This window comes from Sus scrofa, chromosome 14 (genome assembly GCF_000003025.6).
Source record: "Sus scrofa isolate TJ Tabasco breed Duroc chromosome 14, Sscrofa11.1, whole genome shotgun sequence".
NCBI classification, from domain to species: domain Eukaryota; kingdom Metazoa; phylum Chordata; class Mammalia; order Artiodactyla; family Suidae; genus Sus; species Sus scrofa.
In genome coordinates, this window is record NC_010456.5 from 19767819 (window position 1) to 19792343 (window position 24525).

At 46.1% G+C, this 24525-nt stretch overlaps 1 protein-coding gene across 1 annotated transcript; it reads left to right on the forward strand.

The window, feature by feature from the left end:
* AADAT (aminoadipate aminotransferase) lies at positions 998-24436 on the forward strand. The gene is made up of 13 exons (XM_021073251.1): positions 998-1249; positions 1823-1991; positions 3592-3724; positions 6866-6940; positions 13218-13427; positions 15303-15368; positions 16672-16754; positions 17205-17301; positions 18486-18547; positions 19069-19133; positions 20415-20521; positions 22470-22571; positions 23886-24436. The coding sequence occupies exons 1-13, from the start codon at positions 1183-1185 to the stop codon at positions 23925-23927; spliced, it is 1278 nt and encodes a 425-aa protein (XP_020928910.1). The 5' UTR covers positions 998-1182; the 3' UTR covers positions 23928-24436.

A 24525-nucleotide genomic window follows, 5' to 3' on the forward strand; every position in this document is an offset into this window, starting at 1 on the left:
AAAGAAAGAAAGAAAGAAAGAAAGAAAGAAAGAAAGAAAGAAAGAAAGAAAAGAAAAGAAAGAAGGAAGGAAAGAAAGGAAAAGAAAGGGAAAGAAAGAAACGTAGGTCACAAAACTCAAGGGGCAGGGAGACCCTAAAAGTTGAGGAGACCCTTAGAGCAATCCTTCCAAAATCTGTATCAGCATACCACCCTCACTCAAAAAGGCTCGGATCTTAGAGAGAGTGGTGCTGGAAATCAACGGGCCACGTTGGTGAGTCACCAGGAAAGGGTCTATACTTCAACTTATGAAAGAACATTTTGCTTCATTCGAGTTGGCTAAGGAGCCAGGCCCTGCAGGTGACCCTCGAGGACCTGAGGACTGTGGCCTCTGGGCCCTCCACCGGCCCCTCGAGGTCCCCACTCCTGCACTGGCCTAACCAATGCTTTCTGCTAAGGACCCCAGCCGCAGGGTCAGGAGGCAAACTGGGTTTCCAATGGACTAAGCCCTGGTTCAGGGCTGCAGCACCTGGTGGCCAGCCTTCCCACACCACCTGTGCCAAGGAAGTCCACTTGGTGGAGCACCTCCTGTGACTGGAACCTCGCAGGAGGCAGAGGCAGGGACAGAGACTCAGGGTGGTGCCTTTTGGGCAGGGGCAGGAGCAGGGGCAGGGGCAGGGATGGAGGCACTGCAGAGGTGGGGGGGGGGCGCAGGAAAGGAGCTGAGACAGGGCTGGCTGCACAGCCCAGGGCAGGGTCAGGAGTAGAGGCCAGAAAGGAGGCGCGGCCCGGCCCTGGGGCAGGGATGGAGGCAGGGCCAAGGGCAAGGGCGAGGACGAAAAAGGAGCAGGAACAAATTTGGAGGTACCACGCAAGTGGGGACCACCTGGAGGCGGGGTCCAGCCAAAAGGCACCGGGGCGTGAGGGGGTGGGGATGGAGGTGTGGCCTGAGGGGTAGGACAAAAGGTCAGGGGTGGGAATGCGCTGTCGCCCTGCCCCTGCAAATAAATTGCAAGCCCTGCCCAGAGGCCCAGAGGTTCTGACCAAGCCAGAACACAGCCTGCAGCTGGAACTCCAGCAGCCGCTCCAGGCTCTGCTCCCTAAACCCAGAAACAGGAAAGCGAAGGTGCAGTTTCCAGGGCGAGGGTTAGGAGGCAGGCCTGAAGCGCCTATTTGGTTTTCCAGGTCTTCCACCATCAAAGACATGAATTACATGCGGTTCATCAACGCCAGGAGCGCATCCAGAAAGCATTCTGCCATTAGGCTCATGGGTGAGTCCACGCCTTGCTCTCCACGGGGATCCCGCAGAGCCGCTCCAGGAGGTGTGAGCCAGCCTCTGGGCACACCCAGCACAGGCTTGGCCTTCGCCCTAAGACAACTCGGCTGGAACAGGCAAGAGGGCAGTAAATCAGCAACAGAGCAGGCCAGGCTGCTGTGAACACGTCCTTGTTAGAGTCCAGAGGGCTCTTGTGGGCACAGGAGTCCGGGTTCAGTGCAGCCTGCAGGCGCGTGTGGAATGGGGAGGGCGCGGACATGGGAGAGAAGGAGGTGCACCAGGGAGCTTGGCAGGCTAGCAGGGGCCTGGTGAAGAGGGTTTTCTGCTCTGAGGACCTTGGCTTCTTTCCAGACCTCTCTGCCTTCCTCGTTCACCATACCCATTGCTTAGTTCCTCCACCAGTGAGGTCTGTCCACAGAAAGGGAGCTTCTATGTTTCCTGCAGACTGGCATGCTGTCACTACAAGTTGTTACACTTTCAAGTTGCACTGACTGTAATGCAACAGGCTGAACTACCTCTGTTTATGGAAGTCTTCACTGCAACTCTTTCTCCTCTCCGTTCCTTGTAGCTGAGCTGTTGCTAAAGGCACCAAAATCTGCCATCTCTTTGGTGATTGGAGCCCCAAACCCCAACACGTTCCCTTTCAAGTCTGCGGTCATCACCATAGAAAACGGAGAGACCATCCAATTTAATGAAGACCTGATGAAGAAAGCACTGCAGTATTCTCAAAGTGCAGGGTACCAATCAACAGAGAATTTACCTTTAGGGGTTCATTTTCATGAGCAGTATTCTACAGCCCACTGATGGAGTGACCTCTGTCTTTTTAGCTGGGTAGTCAGCAGTTAGGAAGGTTTGGGGAAGAGCTTTCAAAAAATAAGTAAGGGCAGTGATGATCCTGGGTGCTAAACATGCCTGAGTGAATGCACCTCAGCCTTACTTGACTAGAAGAGGGAGAGGTTTCTGAAAGGAGGTACCATTTGAGCTGAGACTCAAAAGAAAGGAAGGAAGGAAGGGAGGGAGGAGGGAACAGAGGAAGGAAGGGAAAAAGAAGATAGCCAGGTGAAGAAACAGGTGAGGAGAAAACAGGAAAAGGAGGACCCAGGAAGAAGCCCACTGTGAAGTCCTGGGAAATGTTTGAACAATTATGTTCCCTTTCTGGACAGGCAGCTATAAACATGTTGGCCTCAGTTCAGATCCGATGTGTTTAATTTCCTAAAGGCAAATGGAAAACATGCCCTAGACTCTCCCTAGCTAGTCTTCCTTCAGGGATAAAGGGTAACTTACAGAGTATCTATAAATTTTAGGTATCCTACAGAAATCCCCTTGAAGAAAAAACAAAAAAATCCGTTACACAGTAAATGCTCTAAAGTAAAGGAAAGTGCAGGAGTTCCTGTCGTGGTGCACTGGTTAACGAACCCGACTAGGAACCATGAGGTTGGGGGTTCAATCCCTGGCCTCGCTCAGTGGGTTAAGGATCTGGCGTAGGCTGGTGGCTACAGTTCAGATTAGACCCCTAGCCTGGGAACCTTCATATGCCATGGGTGTGGCCCTAGGGAAAAAAAAAAGACCAAAAAAAAAAAAGGTGCAGACCCTGGAATAAGAAGATAGCAGAGGGAGTTCTTGTAAGGGCTCAGCGGTAAGGAACCTGACTAGTATACTAGTTCAATCCCTGGCCTCGCTCAGTGGATTAAGGACCTGGCATTGCCGTGAGCTGTGGTGTATGTTGCAGACTCAGCTTGGATCTGGTATTGTTGTTGCTGTGGCATAGGCTGGCCACTATGGCTCTGATTTGACAAATACTAAAGACAAATGTTTAAAAAAAAAAGAAGGCAGTAGATTGGACTCAGCTCATTTTAATCACTAGCTGATTGATTTTTGGTGCCCTTTTTTTTTTTTTTTTTTTTTTTTTTTTTTGGTTCCTTTTAGGGCTGCATCCGAGGCATATGGAAGTTCCCAGGCTAGAATGGGAGCTATAGCTGCCAGCCTACACCACAGCCTCAGCCACGAGGGATCCAAGCCCCATCTGCGACCTACAAACACCTCAGGGCAAGGCCCAATCCCCAACCCTATGCGCGAGGACAGGGATCAAACACCCATCTTCATGAATACCAGTCGGATTCATTTCCACTTCACCACAATGGGAAATCCTTTGGGTGCATTTCTTAATCTCTAAGGCTGGCGCCTTGTCTTTTAAGTAAAGATAGTCATCAGAGCAAAGCACTGAGGATTTTTAAATTGAATGTATAAAGGGCCTGGTATGAATCCATCATTTAGCTCCTGTCAACTATTATTACAATCTTCACTGTTGTAAATTTTAAAATACCTTTTATGCTTTAGACTCCCAGAACTCTTAATCTGGCTAAAACAGTTACAAATAAAACTGCACGATCCTCCCACCCTCCATTACCCACCCAGCCAAGGACAAATGGACATATGTGTCACATGCGGCAGCCAAGACGGTCTGTGCAAGGTAAGGCTGGAAGGAAGGGGGACCCGAGGCGGGGGGACTCAAACACAGTCACACATCAGCCATCTCTCACTTAAGCCAGAGAGTCAGGGTGGAGGGTACCAAGCCTTTCTTGTCTCCACCTGGACTCTTAAACAGAACTTCAAGACCTTACCCAACTTGATTTCTCCTCAACACGGACCCACCCCAGTGGCCCAGAGCTCTGAGTCACTGGGACCAGATCCCATCTCAACCCCTCCCTGCTGCCAAAGGAGCTCTGCTTAGTTTCCTCTGCCCCAGGGCCACAGCTGAGCTATGCTTGAGCTGATAGCATCTCAGGAAGACTCTTCAGTTCCTCAGAGGGTAGATCCTGATGGTCCTGGGATAAACTGACCCTCCTTTAAGTGTCTGTTTATGTCACTGTCTGTGCCACTGCCTCTTGTACCCTGTCCCCCTCTTGGCTGCTCTTCTCCATATGTACCTGTATGTCCTTGGCTGCCTCCTCTCCTGGGATAGTTCCCTCTCCCTCCTCCCTCACCTTCTCTCTCCTCCCTGCTCCCCTCCCCTCTCCAATTCTCCCCTCCCTTTCCCTTCTCTTCTCTCTCTCTCTCCCCCTACCCCCCACCCCCACTCCCGAGTTCCAATACTCAGAGGAAACCACCACAGGGAGCTCCCAAAGCAGACATTCTGCATGTGCAGTTCTCAGTTCCATTGCTTTTTTTCCTTTTTGTTATTATTATTCCAGGAATAATTAGTCCTGGATAAAGAGGCTCTGTATTAAAGGTTAAACTATGACTCTTCTTCATCTCAAACCAGAATAGTTTTCATTCTCTTCTTTTTTATCCAAATGTAAAAGCTATAATCTAATTAATTAAATGACTAGTAAATAAATTACAATTACAGAATAATGTATTAAAGTAATACAATGCTATAATTCTTCCTCCCTCTTTTGGTACCTAATTAGGAAATATTTTAAAATTAGCTACCGTTTGACGTTTTTTCCTTGATGAAAAACATTTGTGATATCCCAGACTAGTGGGGAAAAAGGTCTTTTCAACAAAATTCTTTTCTTAGGAAAGTACACGAGGAGCTTTTTCTTTCCAAGATGCTCAGGAAACTGTTTTCATTATCTGTGTCAACCTCAGTCACATCACAGAGGAAGGCAGCAGAGGTGGCCACAGGCATCATTAGCTCCCCCACTTGTAGCCCTGCTCTAACACAGGCCTCCTGGGAATCTGGTTCGACATTTTGGCCACTTTCTTCTCCAGGATGGAGGCTATTTTAAGGGCCCTGGGCTCTGTCTCCATTTTTAAGTCATGCTGCCAGATAACAAACAGCCCTCCTTCACATTCAGGGCATTTGGCTTTCTCATGTCCCCTAATTGACATGGGAAATGCAGGTGATGAGGTTTCCACCTGATCCATGGATGACACACCTGCCACCCTAGTCTTCTGTCTGCTCCCAGGAGCTCCCGTTGAGCACAAATCAATGAGAAACTTTTCACTTGAGGATACAGTTCACCATAAGGTACCAAAAGCTCATAGGGGAAAGGAAAATGGAACAACCTAGACCAAACTGGGAAACCAACATCAGACCTTCTGTCTCAGTCCATAATGGCCCATGTGCTGGTGAAGAGAGTTCGTTGTTGGCTGATGGGGAGGAGAGGTTTGACCTGGGGGTTGTGAAACATCACAAGGTAAGAAAGGACCATTCCGTGATCATGTCAGATTCAGTCAGAACAGACCCCTCTGATTTGGGCTGAAAAATCCCCTGTCTGGCTCTACTGATGCCACTGACATCACAGTGTCCAGGACATCTCCTGAGACTTGTGGGCCTTGTCTTACACCACCTCGGGGCTCCTCCACCACTGCTGACCCCATCCTTTCTGGAAGCGCTCCCCACGGCCCGGCCCCACCTCCCTGGCAGCCTCCTCCTCTGCACCCCATGATTTCTGGGAGCACCTCGAGGTGGGGCCTCAACCCCCTTCCCCATCATGTACACACTCTCCCAGGCATCACACCCAGGCGGTCACACTGAGGGGGCTTTCCAGTGAATGGCGCCCCTCCCACCTCCACCGACTCCCACAGCAGAACTGAAGGAGTCCCCCTTCTTCCTCACTCCCCTCAGGCCACAGTTATGCTCCCTTGCTTCTGACTCCTATAGCCCCTCCCTTCTCCCCAGTCTGGCCATCAGCACATCCCCAGACAACCTTCACCTTCCCCTAGGGCTGCAGCAGACCCTCCCGAGGGAGGCTGCAAACCGCCCAAATCCACCTGTATGCTCCATCGTCCTTGACACCTCCGTTTTGCAGCCAGAATGAGCTTCTCAGACTGCACCTCTGATCATGTGATACCCGTTCCCTCCCTCTACCAAAAATTCTCACTGGCCCCAATTGGCCCAAATGCCTGCATGCGGTGGGCCCGGCCAAAGCTCCCCCAACCTCACTCCACTCCCGCTTCACACTCCACGTCAAGCCACACGATTCTTTCAGTTGCTCAAAATGGGTACCATTTGCCACCCCTCCAATCATTCCCTTGCCACCTTGGGGAAGCCTTCCCTGAAGGCCCTGAGGTCCCTGACTGCACAAGTCTTCCTGCTATGAGCTCTTAGAACACCATACATCTACACTTCGTGGCGCCTACCACTGGTTCCAAATGTGCTCTGATCTGAGCAGTTACGGGATCAGTAGCCAGCTTCCTGGTGACCAGGACCCACGGGAGAGTAACAACCATGCTGTCATGCCCACCACTCTACCCCCATACCTTACCAGGCCTGGCTTAGAGCAAGGATTGTTAGAGAAGAGATAAAAGGGAAAAAAATGAATTTTAGGAGCCAAATCAGTTATGGGATTTTAACCCAGGACAGAGGTGGACAAAATGTCTTGAAAGCCAAACCCAGCCCTCGTCTGATTCTGTGAGAGAGCTTGATTGGACCCACACCCATTGGCTCCCCTACTGTCCATGGTGTTCTCTCATCAGGGAGTAAGATGAGTAGTTGCGATGGAGATGCCGGGGCCCACAAAACACTTGCCGTCTGGCATTTACAGGAAACACACTGACTCCTGCTCTGGAATCCTAGTGACCTCAAACTAAAAAAAACGGCGGTGGGGATGTTCCTAAGATTCGAAACCATACCATCCAAGCTAACCTCGGCTTCTTTTCTTAGGTGTTTGAAATGATCGTTAATCCTGGAGATAATATCCTCGTAAATGAACCTGTTTATCCAGGAATGATTCATGCCGTGAGTACGCAGTTCTACAAAACACAACTCTCTTTCTCATAAGAAATAACAAGACACCATTACACCTTTAGAATCTTGTGTCCACTGAAAACTGGATAGCATCTTTCTACTGTAAACAGGAGAATCTTAAGATATGCAAAATAGGTTAAATGTCTGTCCTCTCGGGCTTATACATTTCTTTTTACAGAGTCGAGTTGTACACATGCTAAATGTGGGTTGTGCAAAATCATGTCCAATTTTCTTAATCTTTCACTTGAAATGTGACTTAATTGACCAAAGCATCTTTCATGACTATCCTTTATTACCATATGCCCAAGGATAATCATAGGTCATTGTACTGTAACTATAAGCCAACATGGTGTAATGAGGACTTTCCACTCCAGTGTTAATTACAGGGACTCTAGTGTCCAGAGCGAGGAAGCTGGTCACCTGCTCTGCTGGCCACTGGTCAGACCACACTGCTATCCCCGGCACAGAGCTGGGGAAAAGTCAGAGGAAGGAACCAGAGTAAACAGGGAATTGGAGACCATGCCCCATGATGAATGGTTTTAGGAGGTGCTCTTTCTCCCAAAAGAGGAGACTCAACAGGAACATGAGCACTGTCCTCAACTACATCAAACGGAGCCACGTGACAGAGGACTTAGACTGGGAGGGGCTTGTCCTTAGAGTCATTTCAAATGCTGCAACTGACAAGGGCTCAATCTCTAAAGTGTACAAACACCTTATACAACTCAACACCAAAAAACCAATAACCCAACTGAAAAACGGGCACAAGATCTAAACAGACATTTCTCCAATGAAGACAGATGGATGGCCAACCGGCATGTGAAAAATGTTCAACATCACTAATTATTAGAGAAATGCAAAGCAAAAGTACTCTGAGGCACCATCTCACACCAGTCAGAATGGCTGTGAATAATAAGTCCACAGATAACGAATGCTGGAGAGGGTGTGGAGAAAAGAGAACACTCCTCCACTATTGGTGGAAATGTAAATTGGTACAACCACTATGAAACAATATGGGAGGGACCTCAGAAAATTAAATATAAAACTACCATATGGTCCAGCAATCCCACTCCTCAGCATATACCTAGACAAAACTTTTACTAAAGAAGATACATGTACCCCCATTTGCATTGCAGCATTATTCACAATAGCCACAACATGGAAACAACCTAAAGTTCCATAGACAGAAGAAGATGTGGTGTATTCCACACAATGGAATTCTACTCAGCCATTAAAAAGAACAAAATCATGCCATTTGCAGCAACATGGATGGAACTAGAGATCTCATACTAAGTGAAGAAAGTCAGAAAGAGAAAGACAAATACCATACGATATCGCTTATATCTGGAATCTAATGTATGGCACAAAGGACCCTGTAGAAGGAAACCAACTCATGGACTTGGAGAACAGTCTTGTGGTTGCTGAGGGGAAGCGAGAGGGAGTGGGATAGACTGGGAGTTCGGGGCTAGTAGATGAAAACTTATTGCATTTGGAGTGGATAAGCAATGAGATCCTGCTGTATGTCACAGGGAACTATATCTAGTCACTTGTGATGGAACAAGGTGGAGGATAAAATGAGAAAATACGTCACATACATATGACAATTTCCTGTACAGCAGAAATCCACATAACAATGTAAATCAGCTATAATAGAAAAATAAATAATAAAAACCTAAAAAAAAGTAAAAATGAAGAACTAGAACCAAACTCAACACTCCCAAGTAGGAGGAAAATTATACTATAAAAATTGCTTTTCCAATCAACAATCTGAAGAGGAAATTAAGAAAACAATTCCATTTATAATACCATCCAAAAGAAGAAAATTTCTGGGAAAAAAAATCTAACAAAGGAGGTGAAAGCCTTGTACACTGAAAACTACAAACATTGCTCAGAAAAGTTAAAGACCCCAAGAAAGGGAAAGTCGTCACCTTCTCGTAGACTGGAACATGTAATACTGCTCAGTGAGACACTACCAAAGGAAGCTACAGAGCCAGTGCAATCCTCATCAAAACCCCAATGGCCTTTTTGGCAGACATGGAAAGGCCAGTCCTCAAATTCTTATGGGATGGGAAGTGGTCCTAAGAGTCATAACAATCCTGAGACAGGACAAAGTTAAGGACTCACAGTTCCCAATTTCAAAACCAACTGCAAAGCTACAGTCCTCAAAACCCTGTGGTCCAGCCGTAAGCATGGACACACACTTCAATGGGGTAGAACTGAGAGCACAGACATAACCTCTATACCTGCAGCCAATGGATTTCCACAAGGGTAGCAAGACCATTTGACAGGGAAAATTGTCTCTTCCATAAATTGTGCTGGGACAGCCAGATTTCCATGGGCAAAAGAGAAAAAGACCCTCCTCTGAAGAATTCAACTCAAAATGGATCAAAGACCTAAACATAAGAGCAAGAAGTATAAACTCTTAGAAGAAAACATAGCAGCAAATCTTCTTGACCATACGGTAGGCACTAATTTCTTAAGTATGACAATGAAAACACAAGCAACAATAAAGACACAGTTAAACTGAACTTCATCAAAATTGAAAAACTTTTCAAAATTTTATTGGAGTGTAGTTGACTTACCATGTTGTATTAGTTTTAGAGGAACAACAAAGTGAATTGGTTACACACACACTCCAAATACAGATATATATATATATCCATTCTTTTTTTCTCATAGAGGTTATTACAGACTAGGGACTCGAGTTCCCTAAATGATACAGTAGGTTCTTGTTAATCATCTATTTAAAATACCAGTGTATATATGTTGTTTCCATGCTCCTGATTCCCCCCTCCCCTCCACAGTTTCCCCTAGGTAGCCACAAGATGGCTTTTGAAATCTGTGAGTTCGTTTCCGTTTTACAAATAAGTTCTTTCGCATTATTTGTGATAGATTCCACATATAAGTGAAATCATATGACAGTTCTCTTTCTCTGACTTACTTCACTCAGTATGACAATCTCTAGTTGCATCCATGTTGCTGCAAATGGTGGTGTTTCATTCTTTTTTATGGCTGAGAAATATTCCACTGGATGTAGGTACCACTTCTTCTTTATCTATTCCTCCCCTGATGGACATTTAGGTGGCTTCCATGTCTTGGCTATTGTGAATAGTGCTGCAATGAACACTGGGGTGCATGTCTCTTTTCAAATTATGGTTTTCTCTGGATATGCCCAGGAGTGACACTGCTGGATCATACGGCCATTCTCCATTTAATGTTTAAACAACCTCCATACTGTTCTCCATAGTGGTTGCACCAATTTACATTCCCACCCACACTGTAGGAGGGTTTCCTTTTCTCCACACCCTCTCCGGCATTTACTGTTTGTAGAAATTTTGATGATGGCCATAATGGCCAATATGAGGTGATACCTCATAAAACTGAAAAACTTTTGAGCATCACAGGACATGATGAAGAAAGTGAAAAGAAAACCTATGGAGTGGGAGAAACTATCAGCAAGCATACATGTGATAAAAGCTCAATTTCCAGAGTATGTGAAGACTTCCTATAAGTGAAACCAATTTTAAAATAGACAAAGCATTTGAATGGACGTTTCTCCAAAGAAGATATGCAAATACCCAATCAATACATGAAAAGATGCTCTACATCATTAGTCATTAGGGAACGAAAATCAAAACCATGGTGACATACCACCTCACATCTACTAGGATGGCTATTCTTTTTCTTAATGGAGCACAGCAAGGAATGGTGACTATGTGGAGAAATTGGAACCCAAGTACATTGTTGAAAGAAATGTAAAATGGTGCAGCCCCTGTGGAAAACCCTTTGTCAGTGCCTCCAAACACTGAACACACAATTACCACATGACTCACCAATTCCACTGCCAGTACATAACCAAAAAGATTGGACGGCTGGGGCTCCAACAGAAACATTAATGTTCACAGCAGCATTAGTCACAAGAGCCATGAGGTGAGGGCAGCCCAAGTGTACACCAGGGCACGAATAGAATGTGGTCCATCCACACTGTGGAATATTACTCAGCCAGGAAAAGGGAGGACATTCTCATACCTGCCACCGTACAGGCAAACCTGGAAACCATTCGGCCAAGTGAAAGAGCCAGACACTAAAGGCCACAGTGGCAGCATATGGAAGTGCCCATCCAAAGATCAAACCCACACCTCCTCAGAGACAATGTCAGATCCTTAACCCACTATGCCACGGCAGTAACTCCTCGACCTCTTTATTCATGGTACATGTGTTTTTCAAGCTGAAGACCTGTTAAATTTGCCTTAAGTAGGTTCTGACTATTCTCACTTAGGGCATAGTTCTACATTTAACCAAAAGAAGAGTGTTTGCTTATTCTCTGGAAAAAAAAAAAATTCTGACAACCTCACTCAATTACTGTTATTTTTTAAACTTTCTGTTGAAATACAGTTGATTTTCAACATTGGTTCAGTTTCAGAGATACAGTACAGTGATTCAATACATACACATTTGTTGTATAAATAAGTTCATTTGTATTTTCTTAGATTCCACATGTAAGCAATAGCATATGACATTAATCTTTCTCTGGCTGGTTGACTTCAATTAGTATGATAATATTTAGATCCATTCATGTTGCTGCACATGGCATTATTGCATTCGTCTTTGAAGCCAAATACTATTCCATTTACACACACACACACATACACACAAACACACACACACACACACACACACACCCAGATCTTTATCCATTCATCTGTTGAAAGTCTTTTAGATTGATCCCATGTCTTGGCTGCTATGTGTAGAGTGCTGCTATGAACAACTGGATCCAGGTATCTTTTCTAATTATAGTTTTCTCCATACGAATGTCCAGGATCGGGATCATTGGATCATGTAGTAACTGTATTTTTAGTGTTTTAAGAAACCTCCATTCTGCTGTCCATGGTGCTTAGACAAATTTACATTCCCATAATAGTGTAGGAGGGTCTGCTTCACTCCACAACCTCTCCAGCATCGTTTTTTTGTAGGTGTTTAATGATGCCCATTCTGACTGGTGTGAGGTGATAGCTCATCGTAATCTGAATTTGCATTTCTCTAATAATTTGTCATGTTGAGCATCGTTTCATGTGACAGCTGGCCATCTGTATGTCTTCTTTGGACAAAAGTCAACTTAGGTATTCTGCCCACTTTTTGAGATGGTTGTGTGGAGAGGGCGGGGGAGAGATATGCGAGGCAGTTGGATGAGATCTTCATACATTTTGGAAATGAATCCCTCCCTGGCTACACTGCTTTCAAATGTTTTCTCCCCGTCTGTACACTGTCTTCTCATTTTGTTCAGGGCTTCCTTCCTAGGTTTATCAAGCCCAGATATTTTCTCTATGTTCATCCATGAACAATAAGCATAAGCACACAAGACTTGTATAAAACTAGATCTATAAGCAAGGACACAACTTGGGATTTCCATCTCTACGATCAGTAAATTACTGAAACACTCCCACATTTCTCAGTAAGCTGCTGTCCTGATGCCTGTCAGTGCCCTGGCACAACCTGGGCTCTTCTGGCCCCTCTGCTGAGACCACCTGAATCCCCCATGGGACACAGCTAGTGCTGCACAGCAGGGGGACTCCAGGACCCCACTCCAGCCTGCTCTGTATCTACTGTGCCCGAGCTACAGCTCTTGTCCAATATTTTGAAGGTCACCTCTGCTGATATCTCTTTTATGCATTAGCCTCACAGAAGCTTTACACAATTCATTTACATCATCCAGAAGCATTCATTAATAAACACCAATGTCATAATCAGAATGATAAAGATAATTCGGTCAGAAGAGGCTGGGCTATGCTGTGTAACAGGTGACTTCCACATCTCGGTGGCCTACGGCTACAGAGACCTGTCTCTCTCACATGACATGGACACCACAGCTCTGCCCCATGTTATCTTCATCACAAGCCCCAAACGGACAGAAGCAGCCTCCTCTGGAAGGTTGCCAGTCTGAGAGCAGGAGGACAGGGAAACAGCCACAAGCTGGGCTCTAAGGTTTCTGCTGGGAACAAAGACACGTCACCTTTGCTCCCAATTTACTGGCCAGAGCCAGACCCATGGCCAAGCTTGACACATACGAGCAGGGAAAGACACTCTTCCTCTGGGAACTGACAGGGGTTGTTTGGGAACCATCATGTCCCTCAGGTCTCCCGGTATAGAGCTGAGCCCAGGTGTGTGTCAAAGGGTCAACATGGTTACAGTCCCCTCAGTGTAAGATCCAGTGGCCCCATCATTTGGGAATCACATCTGAATCCGGGGCTGTCTTCCTCCTTTTTCGGGACAGCTGCGACCACTGGGCTGCAACATCCTCACCGTTGCCAGTGATGAGCATGGGATCATTCCAGACTCCCTCAAAGAAATACTTGCCAAATGGAAACCAGAAGATGCAAAGAACCCCGAGAAAAACACCCCCAAGTTTCTCTACACCATCCCAAACGGCAACAACCCTGCTGGGACTTCATTAACTACTGACCGCAAAAAAGAAATCTATGAGGTAGTTTCAAAAAGGGGTTACCTGCCTGTGCTCTTGTTTCTTTCTGACGCTTTAGAAGAGCTCTGTGCAAAGTCTCTCTCTTATCAGCCTCTTGCTCCCAAGGGAGAGGACATTTAATACAAGGAAATCATCTGAGACTCCCAAGGGTGCCCATAAATCGAAACACTAGAAATTCCTACACTCTGCTGGACTAGGAGGTTTTTTCTTCCCCTTTAAGTGATATGACGAGAAATGCTCTTCTTGGTGTGATGCTAAACTCTATGAGCTTATGTCCTAATTGCCACCACGTCTGATGTTCCTCATCTTATGTCTGTATTTTTCAGCCTGTCACTTCCCATTTCGGGATACAAAGAAATGCCTTAAAAAGAGGAGGCAGGCCCCTTTTGTAAGGTTTGTAAAATTGAGGGGCCTGACCACAGCTGCTAAGATTTTCACTGTAAACTTTTCTTGAAGGCTCTCATTTTGAGCTACACAGAGATGTTTGGAAAAGAAGAAAAACCTTCCTTTCCAAATAATTTCTGCTTTTTAAAACCTTGCCTTTTGTAAAGCCTCTCTTATGCACATGAACGTGTTCCTAAAACAGGTACCAAGCCTGAGATAAACTACAGAGGATGTACATGTGCAGTGGGATCAAGAGAAAGACTTCAGACAGCTCCTGTCCTTTCTTCTGTCCAATATCGTCGGACTCCCTTTCTCACACACTCCTGGGCGCCTCCCGGGTTCTCTGGTACTCGTCACATCCCCCCACACACCCACCTGGTCCGAGGGCTGCAAACTCCATCCTGCAAAGGACCTGCCTCTGCCCTGACCCCGGACAGCTGAATCCACCCCCTCCATCCGACCAGCACCCAACCAATGTCCCACAGGCACTTCCTACTTCACGGGGCCAAGACAGACCTCGTGATCTTGCCCAGCCTCACCCTGACCTCCAAGGCGCCACCCTTCCGTCTCTCCATCTGCACCCCTCCCTCTCTCCATCTGCCACCAAGATCCCACACCTCCCAGCTCCTCCATGTGCCCCTCCCACCACCTCCAGTATCCCATCCTCCCCCACCCTGTCCACACCCCACCCTCCCCTGGCCACCTTCCTGCTGACCCTGTGACTCCACCACAAGGCTCCACCCTCCGGCCCCTGGGGACCTGCCTGCTCAAGTACAGACCTCCAGCCTGTCCTCCAGGGCCGCCCCCTTCAAATAAGACCAGAGCCCTCCACCTCCTGTTCACGGTGATGGGACTATCCCCCATCCTCAGGCCAGGGCCTCTCACGTCCCCCTTGCTGCAGCCACACAGACTTCCTTCTGTCCCTGAAACAACTGCCCCTTCCAGAACCATCTCCTCCTCGCTCCTGCTAAGAAATTCCTCACCCCTCGCCCTTCCCACCCGTCCTCCCCTCAGCTCAACGCTTCTCCCCTGACATTTGCACACCTGGTCCCTTGCTGTCAGCCTGAGCTCTCCTGTCACCTGCTCAGGTCGGGCTTCTGGGTGATGCCACTGGAAGTAGCTGCCTGGCTCTTTCACTTGCTGCCCAGCCCTCCCAGCCTCCCCCAATACTCCTCTGATCACCAGAATCTGGCTCGTGTTCCTTCCGTCTTTCCCACCAGCATGTCAGTTCCCTGAGGACAGAGGCTGTAGACTTGTTCCTGTCCTCACTCTCATCCTGGGACAGCATCCCAGGAAGGAAAGGAGGGATGGAGGGAGGGAAGGGGGGAGGAAGGTAGAGAGAGAGCAGGAGGGAGTGGGGAAGGAGGGAAGGAAGGGAAGGAGGGAAGGACGGTGGGTAGGAGGGAAGGAAGGGGTACAAAAAGCTATGATTCCAAGTGATCTTCACCTTCGATGGCACGTAAGAAATAAACATACTACTTCAACCTTTTCTAGCTGGCAAGAAAGTATGACTTCCTCATCATCGAAGACGACCCTTACTACTTTCTGCAGTTCAACAAGGTAAGTGACAGAGTCCCCTCTGCCCTCAGTGACAGGATGGGGGGTGCTGTGACTGGATTGCTGGGAGGCAGCCTGGCTGCTGAGTGTTTGCATCTCACTGCTTGACCAGATATCACCGACCTTGACACTAGTGGCCGGCTCCCTGCTGTGCACTTGGAGGAACACGGGAGCCAAGGTGAGGGTGGTCCTGACTCCAGGTCCAGGCCGTAGCCCCTCAGACCTCGTCCCAGGGATGTGAAGTGGGTCTCTGCTCAGAGTCAAGCTCAGTGTCTCGGGGAGGCTGATGAGGCCAGAGGACCTGGGAGCCGGGTCCAGGCTGGAGGAGGAGGTGGGCTGGACTCTGTCAGGGCGTCCTTGTGGGCAGAGGAGGGGCTTCCTAGCACCTGCCCCACACCTGTCCCCTCCGTTCTAGTGCCCCCACCTTACCTTACCTGCACAATGAGGGGTTTCGGATCCTTTTCCACTATCTACCAGCATCCTGTCCTCCTAGACAACAGCAGTGGCTCAGATGCCCAGTCCTGTTCCTCAAAACCAACCCCATCTCTCCTTGTTCAATGTCAGTTCCTCAACACCCAGCCCTCTATTTGCTCTCAGGGCTGCAGAGGACATACACAGGGATTCTTCTACTTTAAATCTACAGAAAAGGAACACAACCTGCCTCTTCTCTCTAGTTGATCTGAACATTGTGTGTGCCTGCTACATGCCCCCAGCATGTGCACGGTCCCCTTTCTTGTCTGTGTTAGTCTTGAAGCTAACACTCAAGTTTCAGCTTCCACCCTGACCACATTTCTCCATAGTCTTGCGCCTCCAGCTGGGCAAGAGCCAGCATTCTCTTTCGAAAGAGACTTGCATTCTAGGGGCCTTTGGTTCTGGTCGTTTCCAAAATACTTTTTTCTTGAATCCATCCTCTATCTGTTCATCCTGGATTTCAAGTCTTGGGACAAGGAGGTCCTGGTAAAGGTCTCTAAGTGCACAGGAGCAGCATCTTGAGCCAGTGAAAGCATGCGTGCACGCACATGCGTGTTTCTGTGTATCCACGTGCATGTGCACACGAGAGTGTGTGTGTCCTTGTACCTGGGCACACATGTGTGTGCAGGCATGTTTGTGTGTGTTGGGCTAAAAGGCACGAGGAGGCCGAGTCCAAGCAGGCATCGCTGGATCTTACTCCAAGGCCGAGATGCAGGGAGTCGAACGGCCGCTGGTGCTCCTGCTCTCCAGGCCATGTCCTGCCCACTGCGCCCACCAAGAGAAGACACGTCCCTAACACAGCTCCCAACCCACCCTGTTCTCCTTCCATTTCCAGCCCTGGGCACCGACCTTCCTCTCCATGGACATCGATGGCCGTGTCATCAGAGCCGACTCTTTCTCCAAAGTCCTATCCCCTGGGTAAGGCCCTGGCTCTGCCTTCACCGGACCTGAAGGTGATGGAGTCTGTACCACCGTGTCCTTAGTCCAGACAGCTCTTCTCATGTAAGGCATTTGCACTGCACTCGCCTCCACCTACCCATTTGATTATCATTATTAGGTCTGGCCTGTTCTCACCTTGTCCTCAGCTGTCAAAGGTACTTGGCCATTAAGCTAGGGATGTAGGGACAGTGACACTGTAGGGTTGGGTTGCACATAGGAAAGAGCACATTCAGCAATACCTGGTCAGATATGCATTCTATTTTAAGTGTGCACTTAAATTCAAATGTGTATTTTAAATAAGTTTTATGAGAATGTTTTAACAGTCTAGGTCCCTATGACCCCAGGTCACAATGCTCTTCTCATGAAATCACTGCCATGACATTATTCATTGTTAATATAAGCTTACTGTTGTGCCTGTTCTTTCTGCAGGTTAAGAATAGGGTTTTTAACTGGCCCAAAGCCCTTGATCGAGAGAATTGTGTTACACACAGAAATTTCAACGATGCATCCCAGCACTTTTTCCCAGGTGAGGACAATTTAGGAAATAGGCATTTTAAAAGCAGATCATAATAGAGAACAGACACCTGCAAAGAGGACTGAGTGCAATGGCCGAGAGAGAAAACACTAGCTGCACCTCTGCTTCCATATGGACAGAATTAGGAGACCAGACACCCCACATGTTTGCTCAAAAAGGCAAAAGAGATCACAACGAACTGCTGTTTCACAGTGTAGACCAAGTTCCTTGAGAGGCACAGCTCATCCACCTCGTGTTCTGGCATCAAGCCCAGGAGCCCTGGAAACCCGTGTGGGACTCTGCAAAGATGGAGACGTTTGCAGAAATCACCCAACCTTAGCTTCCTTGTCCTTGGTCTGAGAGCAAGGTGCCAAACCTGCCAGCGGGCCGCGGGCACCTTTACTGCCCATGTGCAAAATTCCCCTAAGACAGCAGCTGGCATGTATTTTAATCCCCAAAGTTATTTTTGGAGAATTTATACATTTCTTCACAAGCTTTGAGAAATCACTGGACCTAATGCGCTCCTGAGAATCAGATCTTAAGGACAGAATTGCATCCTAAGATCCTAAAGGGAACACATGTTGAGTGGACATTTGCTTGATACTACACATTCCACCAAATGCTCCTCGCCCCATGTTTTATCAAGTTGGGCACATTTTCCATATTTTTGTGTCTGTTACCAACCACATTTCACAATCCACTTGTAACATTTAGAACTTCCACTCTGGATAGAAAACCTCTGACTATATTATATAATTTTACTTTTCTTTTGTAGGCTTGCTCTCTGTAGAGAGGCCATCCAGTGTGGCAATTACTGGATGGATGTGGGTTGGACAGGCTGACTAGAGTCCAGGTTCTGTGAGCTGCGACCTCAGGAAAGCTCATGACCCTGTGCCTCAGTCTCTTTGTCAGTAGAATGGAGATAACATCCTGCCTGGCAAGGGAGTTACAAAGGTTAAATTATCTGAAAGATTTTCATGCTTTTACACCAGTTTCTGACACATAGGAAGTACCAAATGAATACTTCTTAAATTTACTATTTTTGTTGACATTGTTTTCAATCAACATTATTATAAATCACTGACTAAAGCTTGGCTCAGCTTGCTCTACCTTCTTCAGGTGATCTGCTTGTATGTTTGGCAAAAAACACATCTTGGGGGGCTGAAGCATGATGCTGTTACTGTCTCATCCTTTAGCTCCTGGTATCACAGCTTCTCCACCAGTGGGGAGAGGACGGCTTCCGGGCTCAAATGGAGAGGTACTGCATTTGGTGCCGAACTTTACATAGAAATAGACTGCACTCTGTTCATTTTCATTTTGAATTATTCCACGGCAACGGGAAAAACATGACGGTAAAAAGATAGGAGTTCCCATCATGGCTCAGTGGCTAATGAACCCAACTAGTATCCATGAGCATGCGGGTTTGATCCCTGGCCTCACTCAGTGGGTTAAGGGCCCAGTGTTGCTGTGAGCTGAGGTGAAGGTCACAGAAGTGGCTCGGATCCCATGTTGCTGTGGCCGTGGTGTAGGCCAGCAGCGTAAGTCCAATGCAACCCCTAGCCTGGGAACCTCCATATACTGCAGCTACGGCCATAAAAAGGCAAAAGAACAAAAATCTTACCACCAGACATGCCAAGTAAATATGCTCTATTCCCTTAGCAAGAGCTCACCATTTTTGTCTGCATAGAAAATCTAAGTTCTCAGAGACTGGACTCTAAAGCCTTTTGGTTTCTGCCATCAATGTGCTCAACATGCCCGTTCTGTTCTTTGTTCCTCTAGGGTGACCAAAGTGTACAGGAAGCAGATGGATGCACTACTGGCAGCTGCAGACAAGTGGCTGAGTGGTGAGTGGGGCACATCCTGTCCTGTGCCAACAACAGGAGCACGTCCATGAGTGAGTGATAAACCCCACAGAGCCATCCTGGGGGAGGACACTGGGGCCCAGGAGTATTCCTCTCAGGGAAATGCTACCCCATCAATAATCTCAGAAGTAACACTGCAAACCCTGGCACAAGTCTATGCATTTCTACTTGATCTGACTCTGCCAAGAATCTGCGGTTTAAGCAAAAAAGACCACGTGGTCTAACCATCCAACAGCAATAGCCTACTTAGGGCTAAATAACATCTGTACTCCAAAGGTTTTCCAACTTGTGCTCCCAACAGACAAGGACCGTGAAATAAACAACATACACGTTTCCTAACCAGACCCTATGAGGACAAAATGGTACAATCAAAGGCAAAGTTCTCATTACAGGTGATCTGCCTTTACATCATTAACATCATTTATCTAATGTGATCTGTTGCTAATCGGATTCCAGCATGATTTAGAGTTGATATTCTAGTAAGGAAGAAAGTAAAACGAATCACATAGCTTTAATTACACCACTAAACATGTGTTTGCTGTGAGGAATAGTAAATACAACATATCCATTCCTTATATCCATCATATCTTGTTCCCTATGAGTCTTGATAAAAACAGAATTAGAATCTCTTTGATACGAGTACTCTTCTACCACTTCGTATGGCAAAGTTGATGAGAAGGTTTTAATCAACAGCACGGCGTTTTATGTAAAGGGGAATCATTACAATCAAAAGAATTTTCTCGGTTTCTCTTTCCTTATAGTCAATGAAACATGAAGCCTATAAATGCACCTGGAATCCTTGAATTTTTAAGTACGATTCCTTTCATAACTAAGTATATTCTGAGAAAAACTTCAATTCATTGGACTTCTGAACTATTACGTAAATGATAGGATTTATTGAAATGCTAGAGGATTCTCGAAAGCACTGAGGAATCCTCTTCTAAAACTGAAAGAGCCGTTTTAGCTTAGGAACAGCTCTAAGGAAGGGAAGCAGGGGCTGGATTTCCTGCACTGCCCCGAGATCAGCTAATATCATCCATACACACACCAGTCCCCTCACTCGCTTTCAACCCTCCACACTCCCTGTCCAAAATAAAACTCAGAACACCAATCCTCAGGACCCATAAACCGACGGTTTTAGACAGTGCTATCGCTTTTTTGGAAACAGGAGATTACAGTTACTGCAACCTGTCATTTAGGCAGTTCCGCTGATGTCAGCGAAAATGGCCCCGGAAGTATTTCTTCTCTTCTTTTGTTTTGTAGGTTTGGCAGAATGGCATGTTCCTACGGCTGGAATGTTCTTATGGGTTAAAATTAAGGGCATGAATGATGTAAGGAAACTGATTGAAGAAAAAGCCATGAAAAAAGAGGTAAAACAGGAGGAAAACCTATTCTTTGTCTTGAGGTTCTTAATAAAAATGGCAAGAGATGTTTATCTTTGCTCACCACCTCCCCCGCGCCCCCTCCCCACCCCCACACATAATGTGTGACTATCAGACAGGTTATCTGGTTGCCAGGATCAGACAAGATCTGGGGTACATAATAGTCTTCTGGTCCAGACAAGTGGAAATGCAGCCTCTGATTAGCTCAGTGCCAGGAGCTCAGCCCTGGAGCCACTGTCCTTGGGTAGGAACCCCAGCTCCAGCCCTTTCCTGACCCATGGCTTTGGGCAGGCTGCCCTCTGGAGTTTCATCTGTAAAGTGCAGATAAGAAAAATCCCCCCCTTTTAGGATGGCAGTGATGATGAAAGGAGTCCCTGTGGGTAAAGCATTTCGAGGAACACCTGGCACGCAGGAAGTGCTTGATGAGTATTAGCCATTAGAATTTATTTCTTTTCCATGTTGGAAAAAGCTTTATAGACACTTCATCATAAATAACGATAACACTGGCCATTCGAATTTCAAATGGAAGGAATTTTTTCCTGGTTATGAAAGTAAAGCATACTCATGAAGCATTACACTTCATCAGTGCATAATGAAAATTTACGTGCATCATTTTACCCATAATAGCCCCAAATTTCACCACTCAGATCTTTTGATCATTCAGGGTGTGTTTTCAGAAGCGTTTGTATATAACTAGTATTTTCACTATGCAATTATTTTCTTATTATAGTTGATTTACACAATTACATTGGTTTGGGGTGTATAACAGAGTGAATCAATTATTTTTAAAGATTTTACTCCATGGAAAATGACTATAGGATTTCCTGTCATGGCTCAGTGGTAATGAACCTAACAGCATCCAGTAGGATGTGGGTTCAGTCCCTGGCCTTGCTCAGTGGGTTAATATCTGTCGTTGCTGTGTCTGTGGTGTAGGCTGGCAACTACAGCTCCAATTCGACCCCTAGCCTGGGAACTCCCATATGCCATGGGTGCAGCCCTGAAAAGGCAGGAAACAAATGACTACCAAATATTGACTATATTCCCAGTGCTGTGTAATACGTCCTGGTATCTTATTTATCTTATAGATAGTAGTTTGTACCTCTCAATCCTCTACCCCTACCATGCCCCTCCCCCTTCCCTCTTCCCAATGGCCGCCACTAATTTGTTCTCTGTGAGTCGTTTTCTTGTTAATATATTTCTTCACTTTATCTTTTAGATTCTGCATATCAATGATAGCATATGGGCTTTTTCTTTCTCTGACATATTTCACTCAATATAATACCCTCCAGGTCTATCCATGTTACCACAAATGGAAGGAATTCATTATTTTATGGCTGAGTCACATTCCACTGTATCCATGTACCACATCCTCTTTATGCACTCATCTGCTGATAGACATTTAGGTTACTTCCATGTGTTGTCTATTGTAAATTGTGCTGCAGTGAACACTGGGGTGCATGGAACTTCTTCCTAAAGTGCTCCCCCTGCTGGTGTCTGGACACACCTTACCTCTCAGGTCCCAGCTTGAAGGTCACCTCCAAATTGGACAGCTTAACAAGGGTTTCTCCTTGTTTGAAATTACTTTCCTGGTTCCAGGAAACATTGATTCTTGTTTATTACCTTGCCTCTTGCTCGTACAAGCTGTTCTTTGTCCATTCAAGCCAGAATTTGTGTTTTTCCTGTTCCTATGCATTCTTTATTCCATGTGGAGAAGAGGTAGCATTTCTCTTTCTACTGTAAACACTCTTCCACTTTCTATGCTTTTAGTTTGTTTGTTGTATGCTATGCGGGATTTTTATGAAGTTGCGTTTTCGCTTGCGAGTTCTTTAACTGCTCTTAAACTTAAAGAGGCCGCCCCTTCCCCAATGACATTCTCCTGTACTTTCTTTCGTTTTCCTTTAATGGCTCATCATCTCTTCTCCATATACTCTCTCAGATTTTCATGCTTCCAGGATACCATTTCTACTTTGACAGTTCAGCTCCTTGCCCCTACTTCCGAGCATCCTTCTCTTTAGCATCTCCGGAGCAGATGGACATGGTGAGTACAACAGTCTCTCTAGGTAACACTAGAGATCGAGGCCTTTTTTATGTTCCTCTTTTGAGTTACGACATGACTTGATGTCGTCTTCCGTTTTTCAAAAACGGGTATCACTTGGAAAGACATGGCACCATTGAAAGAAGTTGCTGGGCTTCTACAGACAAATGATGAGACCAAGCTGGAGTTCAGTTTTGTCACCTCCATCAATAGGCTTCAGGCCCACTCACCAGTGCTGGCAGGTTACCACTCGTTATGAGGAGACCCTCTTTCCCTCCCTCCGAGAATTCACGAGAGCCCAAAGTACAAACTCATGAAGCTATCAGGCACGTTCTCAGAAGGAAAAAATTGCATACAGGGTCAGCTAGAATCATGTTCATTCATGAATTAAGTGCAAGTCCTGCTTAACCAAGATAACAAGCAGCCAAGAAACACGTTCCTAAGGACTGTGTGTCGGGAACCCACAGACGACCATAGGCTGATGAGTCCAGGAGCTGGAAGAAGTGTGCATACTTATCCTTGCACAGGGACTGGCTCTGGGCATGTTCCTCACTTACCTGCTTGCTCACATCATTACATGCGCTTTTCACAAGTTACATGTGAGTAGAGATGGACGAATGTACAGAAGGCAAATGCAAGTAAGAGAGAACCTGAAAAAGTCATTCGTGTGGTAGGGGGAAACTGTAACTTGCAGGGATATAAGAATTTTTTTAAAAAGTTCTAGGACTTTGATATGCTTCCATCTACATATGTTAGCATCCCACCAGATAAAGCTGAGGTTAATCCTGACCTTTCATGGCCTGATCTCACCTAAGATGGACTCTTTGTTTAAAAAAATTATTTTCAGGAGTTCCCGTCATGGCGCAGTGGTTAGCAATCCGACTAGGAACCATGAGGTTGCGGGTTCGATTCCTGGCCTTGCTCAGTGGGTTAAGGATCCAGCGTTGCCGTGAGCTGTGGTGTAGTTTGCAGATGCGGCTCAGATCCGGCATTGCTGTGGCATAGGCTAGCGGCTACAGCTCTGTTTCGATCCCTAGCCTGGGAACCTTCATATGCCTCAGGAAGTGGCCCAGAAAAGGCAAAAAGACCAAAAAAAAAAAATTATTTTCAGTGGTGCCCACTGCACATGGAAGTTCCCAGGCCAGGGATCAAACCCGCACCACAGCAGCAACCCAAGTCGCTTCACTGACCACGCTCAACCTTTAACCTGTTGTGCCACAAGGGAACTCCAATCTTTGCTTAAAGTGTTGAAATTATGACAGACCTTCCCTAAACAGCATCCTAATTTGATAAAGTCTTATCTCTTTTCTATTTTAGGGCTTCCAGAGATTAGCTCAACTTATAAGAGAATCGTTATGAAGAAACCAAACTCTTCACAGCACCTAACGTTGTTCACATAAGTGATTTCTATGTTGGAGCAGGACAAAAGGATCACTGGTGTTAGACTTAAAGACATATGTCACCAAACATGTCATGTCTGTAGTAATCTAACTAGACAACTTTTGAAGTGCCCTTAAACCAATCAGACTGCCAAAATATACGTATAATCCACCTGTATCTCTTGATCAATTTTCAACCCACAAGCAACTATATTTATCTTGGATTTTTAACATGAAGAACGCTGGTAGTTGCTTTGTAATGTCCCATAATCTTCTTTGAAACTAGTATTTTACGGTAAATTATTTATAATAATCAATGTCAAATGATACTATATAGTGTGAACTTTATTTCTAGGAAAATATAATGAAAGCTTGTTGCAAAACTTAGAATTTGACCATTATACATAATTTTCAACAAGAGTAACACATTATACATAATACATTATGCCACTGAAATCTCTTTAAAATAAAATTCTGAAATTAAACATACCTCAAGGTCGGCCTATTAATTCTAAGTAAGGCAAGATCCAGGACTTAGAAAAATATACCACATTTTAGAAGGCGGAGCAAGATGGCAG

Coding starts and splice junctions, on each gene's coding strand:
- AADAT (XM_021073251.1), top strand. CDS start 1,183: ATGAATTACATGCGGTTCATCAACGCCAGGAGCGCATCCAGAAAGCAT. Junction 13,428..15,302: donor GCAAAAAAGAAATCTATGAG/GTAGTTTCAAAA, acceptor AACCTTTTCTAG/CTGGCAAGAAAGTATGACTT. Junction 22,572..23,885: donor CTCCGGAGCAGATGGACATG/GTGAGTACAACA, acceptor TTTCTATTTTAG/GGCTTCCAGAGATTAGCTCA.